The 8,781-nt window shown below is 35.4% G+C and overlaps 1 protein-coding gene across 1 annotated transcript; it reads right to left on the reverse strand.

The window, feature by feature from the left end:
* Positions 1–50: 50 nt before the first annotated feature.
* Positions 51–7,810, reverse strand: porcnl (porcupine O-acyltransferase like). Its single transcript, XM_079897979.1, has 13 exons — positions 7,553–7,810; positions 5,823–5,990; positions 4,815–5,007; positions 4,645–4,688; positions 4,327–4,508; positions 3,390–3,520; positions 3,169–3,294; positions 2,978–3,078; positions 2,819–2,895; positions 1,377–1,440; positions 1,062–1,147; positions 811–921; positions 51–659 (listed from the first exon to the last, which is right to left on the reverse strand). Exons 2-13 carry the CDS (start codon positions 5,956–5,958, stop codon positions 561–563), a joined length of 1,350 nt encoding a protein of 449 aa, XP_079754105.1. The 5' UTR covers positions 5,959–5,990; positions 7,553–7,810; the 3' UTR covers positions 51–560.
* Positions 7,811–8,781: the final 971 nt, after the last annotated feature.

Below are 8,781 nucleotides of genomic sequence, written 5' to 3' on the forward strand. Positions count from 1 at the left end.
TGCCCTAAGTGCTATTGAGTAATGCAAAAGACATAATTCAAGAAAAATAGTCATGTTGGCAAATTTTTTTTATTAGAAAATAATAAATATTATTATCAGACCTAATCTTCACTTTTAGGTAAAAATATGAAACATGTTTATCATTCTAAGACATGTACTATAAAAGTGGCTATAACATGGTCACACTAAAAGAGACTATGCTTTATTCTCTATATGAAGCCATAAAGAGACAAAAACTGGCACACACAAAAAATAGATACAAGTAACACTTAAGATGAACTACACACTGATTTTTTTTTTGTTTAATTCAAAATTGTACCTAATCTAAATAAAAATAAAAAGAACAAGTATCATCATATTATGACAAAATGATTATTGTAACTATGAGTCGTAAGGCACTTTTTATGGCACTCTTCTCCATGTGAGGGACAGAAGGATGGATGTGGTAACGCTGATTGTTGAAAACAGCAGTCTGTGGTTTCTCAGCAAGCATCCACCATATTTCACGTTCAGGTTCAGTGAATGACCCATTGATTGTTTTTAATACTATAGCATTCTCTTTAAATGAGCCAATAAAACACAAAACAGCCAAACATCACCCAATGGCTCGCCCAGTTTAGCTCCGACCACTTTTGAATAGTGTGACTGGCCATGTAACCCTGTGTGGAAACAAAATACTGCGATAAAGCAACTTTTACTAATTGGATTTGATAGATTTTTATTAGCAGTTGATTATTTATATTAATACAAAATGTTATTGATTATTAAATTGTGTATATGAAAAAAGAATGCATATAAAAAATGGCTCACCTCCTCAGCGTGCATGTTGTCCATTTCAGAGTCAAACAGTGATCCCAAGTATGTCAGGTGGAATATTGACAACGCACTGAAGAACATGTTAACACCATATACCCACACGGTCTACAATAAGAAAAAAGAAAAAGAGATCTCAATTTAATAATATAACTTCATAAGGAATTGGAGTGGAAATCCATGAACTACAGATTTCACAATACACAAACATTTGATCCTGGAGTACAGGACTTAAAATAACAGATCACCTTCTTATTTTGGTGATGGCAGTCACTTGGACAGCGCTTTGACAGTATACAAGCACTGAAAATAGCCGCCAACCGCTTTCTCAGAACTACAAGAAAAAAACAAAACAAAGAGTCTGTATTTCAGTCCTGTTGCCTAGACTACTGATGTCATGTCACTTCAATGACAGATGAATGTCATGTCTATTGGAGTGTATGCCATGATGACTGCATGCATTAATATTAATATGTTAATATAATTGATTTACTGACTGTATCAAAGATCTGGTAATTTTATTGATGGCAAGAATGCATGAATGAACTAAAATTATTGTTTACCATGTTCAACGTAAGTGATGAATCCCAAAGACAGCAGCACGGCCCCTAGATGAAAGCTGAGACCCTGCCAAACAACACGTAATTAATTAATGATAGAAAATACAGTAACACTACCAATCAAATTACTGCTTTCAAAAGTTTGGGGTCAAAAAGGCTTTTTTCCCTTTGAAATCGTAATACTTTTATTCAGCAAGGATGCATTAAATTGATCAAAAGCAACTGATACATTTATAATGTTACAAAAGATTTCTATTTCAAATAACTGCTGTTCCTTTGAACATTTCGTCATCAAAAAATCCTAAACAAATGTATCAAAGATTCCGCAAAAACATTAAGCAGCACAACTGTTTCAACATTTCAAGAAAAAAAGAAAAATCCTCGACCAAATCAGCATATTAGAAAGATTTCTGAAGGACTTGACACTGACTGGTGTAATGGCTGCTTGAAATTCAGATTTGACATTACAGTAATACATTCAACTTTAAATGTATTCTAAATTGTAACAATATTTAACAATACTATCGTTTTTACTGTATTTTTGATCAAATGAATACAGCCTTGGTGAATATAAACTCATAAACTTATTTAAAAATAACATTACAAACTCTTATTAAACCCAAGTGAATTTAGTGAATATAGAATTAGTTCTGAAAATTACAATGTCCTATATTAACCACAAGAGGGCTCCACTCAACTACATTTTATGTCACTGATATAGTGCCAGTTGATTACTGTCCTGCGAAGTTCCAAAAAAAAATTCTATAAAAATCAGTGTTAAAGGTGTTTTAATTTCATGTTTTTTACTCATTTTTGCCAGAATTATCTACCAAATTGGACCCGCCCCCATCCCTACAACCAAACATCCTTTCTCCAAAACCCACATTAATAGTCAGCAAACCCAAACAGATTCACATTCACACTTTGTTTTTGATTGTAAGTGTAAAAAAAGTTAAATTTTTTGTATTTTTTTTAGCCAGAGACATTTCTGATACATGTATATCTAATAATTCTTGTAGCTTTTATTCTTAAACAGCTTATTTATATTCCTAAAGGTCAAACTGGTATTACAGCATGAATGACTTTATCTTTATAATGACTTTATAATGACTTTATCTTAGCTACACAGTGAGTAGCAACCTAACATGCACAACTACAACAGCTCACTAAGGTGACAAGGAATAAGCTGCCAGGGTAGGCAGCTGTGATTGAATTATCTATCCACAACAGCTGTAGACAGCAGTTTAAATCTGGGTCATGGTGTTCAGAGATAACAAACCATCTTTATCCAAGCTGTCATGTTAGAGGGAAACTGTTTTCTGGATCAGGTGTTGTTTTTTTCTTATACAAACTCAAATCTATTTAAACAGATGGAACCTGATTCTGTGCCAACAAACCTTCCTTGTGAAAATGTTTATAACCAGAGAGCTGAAAATCATACTTACATGTAACAATGCACTGGCAGTGTAGGTCACCAAGATGGCAGGAAAGGTGCCAAGTTTGAGTGCATTTTTAAAGACGTCTGTGTGTTAAAGTGTACGGAGAACATTAATATATAACATATGAATCAGTAATGTATCACAAACCTGGATAAACATACATACATGCGTTAAGCCACTTGGACATGGGCAGATTCCAAGAGGTGACAACTTCCACCATAGACCTCGGCAATTCCACATTCATAGGCTTAGCTACCGTGATATCCCTTTGAATTAACAAGATGTCACATTAGGTCTCAATAATTCTTATTTTACAAAGAAAGATAAATAAAGAGAGAAAAAGCATGAGTACATGCCATTTTAGGTGGTCTTTGTGCTCAGAGAATCCAGCTCCAGCCATCACAGTGGTTGTTTCGCTCAAGTAGCTGACAAAATAATTGCTGAAGTGGAAGGACACTGCATTTTCATAAGCGTGAAGCCACCTGAGGACAAAAGACCAATAAAAACAATATTAAACAGACAATTTCATTTCCTCTGAATATGGAATCTCTGAGGAAGGGAGGGAAGAGCAGCTCACCTACGAGGAAGTCCATCTCCGTAGATGGGAATGAAGTAAGGAAAGAGATAAGGAGCAATACAGTTGGAAATAACCAGGCAGATCTGACTCCTCAGAAAGCTCAGAGCAATCTTTCCGAACCAGCCAACGCTCTGCAGGAGATAGTTAGATAGTTACTGAATAACAAGCTCTTTGCTGATGGAAGTGCGCTCAGCACAAATCAAGATGATCTTCTCTTCATTAAAGAAAAATGCAAAACACATTCAATTCATTTTAATGTCAATATCTGCATATGCATATAAAGAGACTTTCTGAAAACTGTATTGAAACCATATGTATTGGAAAAATTGCTATTTGTACATATATTTTTATACAGCTACAAAGCTAGGGGTCGGTAAGACTCTTATGCTCACCATATTTATATATTTATTATCAAAATAGAGTAAAAACTGTAATATTGTGAAATATTATTACAATTTAAGATAACTGTTTTAATAAATATTAAAGTGTAATTTATTCATGTGATGGCCATTTCTCCAGTCTTCAGTGTCACATGATCCCTCAGAATTCATTTTAATATGCTGATTTGGTGCTCAAGAAAAATTGTATTATTATCTATGTTGAAAACAGTTGTGCTGAAAACAACAAAAAACAACAGCATTTATTTGAAATATGTTTTTTTTTTGTGACAATGTAAATGTCTTTACTGTAATTTTTGATCAAGTTAATCATCCTTGCTGAAAATGAGCATTCATTTATTTAAATAAAACATCTGACCTCTGTTTGCACATAAATAAATGTTCACATTAATATATAAGAAAGGAGATTTTAAAAGAGAAACTAAAACAGACGGTAAAAATAAGTGAGCTCACAGAAATAAAATAATATAAAAACAATAAAATACTTCTAATAAATACAAATTTTTATTTATATTATTTGTATTTTTAAATACAAATACCATTTTTTGTCCATTAATTGCATCTGTGTAGCGGGCGAAACTGATCCATGGGCCAAAGATGACGGTTCCAGGAAAGTAGAGGTATCCCATGAACTCCAGTGGGGAGGGAAAGGAGGACGCAGCGCCTCGATCAAGGTCAAAGGCCAGAGAGATGGCCTTCATGGCCACCACCATCTGAGAGCCTGGACGCAACCAAAACAGTCAGTACGGGATGTGATGCGATGGTGAGTGACATTTGAGGAAAATAACATATGTATATAAAAAAAATATTTGCTTGAGTAAAATATTCAGATTAATAATGAATCAATAAAGACACACCTCTCATCTTATGCCAGGTTGCTGCATCTATCATATGAAGCTCCCTATAATGAAAATGAACAAAATATGTGACCACTCGTGATCAAATACTAGCTGCGTCTAGTTTTTCCAATTTGAGCCAGGCAGTTTTCTGTGTTCATTAAGCCCTAGCTATGCAGTGGATGACAGACCCCATCAGCATGTAGATGAGGATGACGACTGAGAGGAAGACTCCTCGGCTGCTGGAGTTTATGCTGAGGAGCAGGATGAGGTAGCAGAGGAGACTCAGGATAATAACCCACATCGTGTGCAGCTCAAAGAACACGTACAGCACATACAGACCGCCTGCCAGCGAGCTCAGATGCTTCACATGACACGAGACACCTGTCAAACACAGACACGCCATTAGCATCAAGACTCAACAGATGGACCGATTCAGTAACATGAGTTGCATATAACAAGATCAAGCGTGGAAATCTGCGCTACAATTAGGGCTGCACAATATTGGAAAATCTGACATTGCGAGATTTTGTTTATTTGCAATATATATTGTGATATCAAATATAATACAGGAATATTCACCAGATGACTTGAATAGCCACTGATAATAAAAACCTCAAATTACGTTTTACTCTGAAGACTTTTTTTTAATGGCAATTTTTTTAGGAAAAGCTTCACTGTAATAAAAATATAATTTTAAGTTGTAAATAAAACAAAGAAAGCATTCTTTCTGTAATTATTTGTGAAATTTACAGGCAATTTCTGAGTGAAAATGTCTAGTATATCTTACATTTATTTATTTTCTTGTGGCTATTATCAAATAAAATAAAACTGTAAAATAAAATTATTTTATTTTACTATAAAGTTACAACACAGATATTTACGCCTCAGTGCTGTATCGTGAACTATGTGTGTGTAAATGATGAGCTTTACTCTGAAATAAGTAGCACACATGTTTATTTGATTAAATCACAACCTGTTCAATTTGACAATCGCACTAAGCCATGATATGATATTGATTTTATTTCGATATATATTGTGCAGCAGCCCTAGCTACAAAACATTTAGCTGTGAAACGGATGACAAAAAGCACTAAAGTTAGCCATACAAGAGCCATCTAGGCCATGCTCCCATCCTTTGGGGTAAGACTAACAGTCTCACAGGTGTTTGAGGGCTGGGGTTGCGCACGATGGACTCACCTAGTCTACAGATGACCCGACACAGCAGGCAGAGGAGCAGAAGCTGCCAGACCTGCTCTAAACCCTGCTGGGCAGTGGGCAGCACACAGCCCTCTGCTAGAGCCTGCAGGAACTCCACACGTCCATAGGAATCCATAGTAATGTCCCTAGAACGCTGTTAAACACAGACTGGGACAAGACAGGAGAAACAAGAGTATTATTCTATTGTATGGTTATTGGATAGCTTTATCGTAGGGCTCAACAAGGGCTATAGTGTGAGACGATTTCAGGCCAGTTAATGGAACAGTCAGCTATTTGCCCAGTGCTGCGTTGTCATTAAATCTTACATATGTTTATCTTGTGCCTTTCATAAATTTGAAAAGGAATACATTAGGTTTTAAATGACGCATTGACCTTTTTAGTTGCAAATGTGCTGATTTAAATGCATTAACAATGCAACGTTATCTAGCTCATCTATCAGTAATATTCTGCATCATTGCCACTGTTTGCTAGGAAAGATGTGTGTATGAATTATAACTGTAATTGAGTTTTTATAAGCAATATATATAAATATACATATACACATACATATATATGGCATTGTTAAATACTAAGACTGCAAATAAAATCTGGATACATCTTTGCAATGTGTGTGTGTGTTTGGGGTTCAGGTATACCTTACTTTATGGGGACAAAATGTCCCCACAAAGATGCCAATATCCAAAATCCTTGTCCTTGTGGGGACACTTTTTGGTCCCCATGAGGACAACAGCTTATAAGTGATGTTTTGTGAAAACGTAAAAATGCTGTAAGTTTTCTGTGATGGGTAAGGTTAAGGGTAGGATTCGTGTAAAGGGATAGAATACACAGTTTGTACAGTATAAAAATCTTTATGTCTATGGAATGTCCCCATAAAACATGAAAACCCAATGTGTGTTCTGTAACACACATAAATACTTTGCTAAAAATAAGATTGATACATTTTCTGTGGTGGGACCAGTGAAATATTGGCATTCTGTAGGTTAGAATATGTTAAAAAGTATAAAGCAATCACTGATGTTCAGATTGTTTTCAAGCAAAAGTGTGTTTTTGAATATATATCTTTCATGAAATGAATTATTATTTTAATTATTAATTTATTATTGAATATTGTAATTTTTTTATTTATTATTTCTAGTACATTTTATTATTTAGCTATAAGCTAATAAAAAAATTAAAATAAATACAGAGCTAAAAAATAAAAAATATAATTTTTATGGATGGGGTTAATGAAAATGCTTGAACTGCTGGCCCATCCAGGAAAGCAGGGGGGAAATCCTTGTAGCAAAACCTTGTTGTTGAGCCCTGCTTTATGTAGTCCAGGACTGATAGGGAAAGAGCATTTCTGGAATGAAAATTCCTGCATGATAACTGGGCCAGTCTGTGTTCATATAACCGTTTCACATCCCCTTTATTCCTAAACAGAGGTCGTTATATAATGCAGCTGTATGTGGATGAGACGAGCTTTAGCCCTACAACATCACTGACTATCTGAGATTCATTGAATTTGCATGCCATTTAGAAGTAGTTTTATCGTATAGGAACGATGTTTTATTTCAGTCCCTACACAGATATGCTACCTTTTGCATCGTGCAAATCAAAATTATAATTCATCGAGATTCATGAACTTGTAACCACCATGTAACACAACTAAATAGCTCGACTGTGAACGAAGAGCTCGGCTCACTGCTGCACTTCCACGCGATTCTTACCGATCTCCAGAAGCACAGAAGTATCCTGCGCTACAACCTCACACCCGGAAGTAGGACGAGGATTTTTCCAGTGGAATGTGCCGTCCAGCTTATCCAGGTGTCTTTTCCATTCCGTTAGCACGATCATAAACATCTGTGAGACTCAGTGCAGAGACGCAGCCGCTGTCGTGGTAATGAACACACCGGAGTTCAACCAAACTTGACTCCCGCGTGCTGCTTCTGCGTTCACTGTTCGCTGTTCACTTCCTCCGCAGGGCCAGTGGAGGTGCTGGAGTGCCTGGGATTTATTTATTATGGGAATGATGATTGATGCGATGCATTTTCTGGTTTCCTTTTGGATTCATTTATCATTTAAAACTAATTTTAAGGTCTTGATTGAAATCGCGCTTATCTGTTTCCACCCGGGTTTCCTTTTCTTGTTCCTAAAGATGCTGTTGAAATTACTCAGGAGAAATTTCATTTATTATTATCTGATGAAATTGAATTGCTCAATGTTTTTGCTTATTGAAGAAAATCAGTTTATGTGCCTTATCGGGGAGGCTTTGTCAAAAGTCACAAGTCCAAATGCATAATCTTGTTTTCTCTAGCAGTAGCCCTTCGTTGGTTTCACCCTCACCACCTAATTCAAAAACTAATTCTAAAATAACTATTTTCAAATTGTAAATGAACTAAAATTCCAATAGCAACACATTTTTACTAGCTATTTTCCCAGATAGCACACATGGGGCCTACATGGGGTCTCTTAGAACACTTATTCTGGAAAGCATCTGCTGTGTACAAACATCTTAGAGATGTCTTTAAGATGTAAGTTTTACATACATTCTAAATCATAAACATCTTAAAGACATTTTCTAAATGTCTATTTAACGTCTGACAGGAAACGTACAAGAGACCTCTTCCAGATGTAAACATGCACATCAAATAGACATATCTGAGATGTAGCCTATGTCTGATTATATCAGGGTAGGAATATTGTTCATAAATAGAGAGAGAAAACAATCAAAATTATTATTTCAGAGCTAGTTTTGGCGACTTACGTCAGTTCCAATACATTGACAACTTACCACATAGTAGCCTACATGCATGGCTATATAGTCACAAAAGCAATTTCGGCTCTTTTTTGAAGTTAAGACCTCAATGACCTTGAAAAATACATCCATTCCAAGGTTGTCTAAGCAAAAAAAGTATATACGTTTTAACAGTGGTTTCGAAGTTACATTAGTACGAGG

Source organism: Squalius cephalus (assembly GCF_949319135.1).
Source record: "Squalius cephalus genome assembly, chromosome: 16".
NCBI classification, from domain to species: Eukaryota; Metazoa; Chordata; class Actinopteri; order Cypriniformes; family Leuciscidae; genus Squalius; species Squalius cephalus.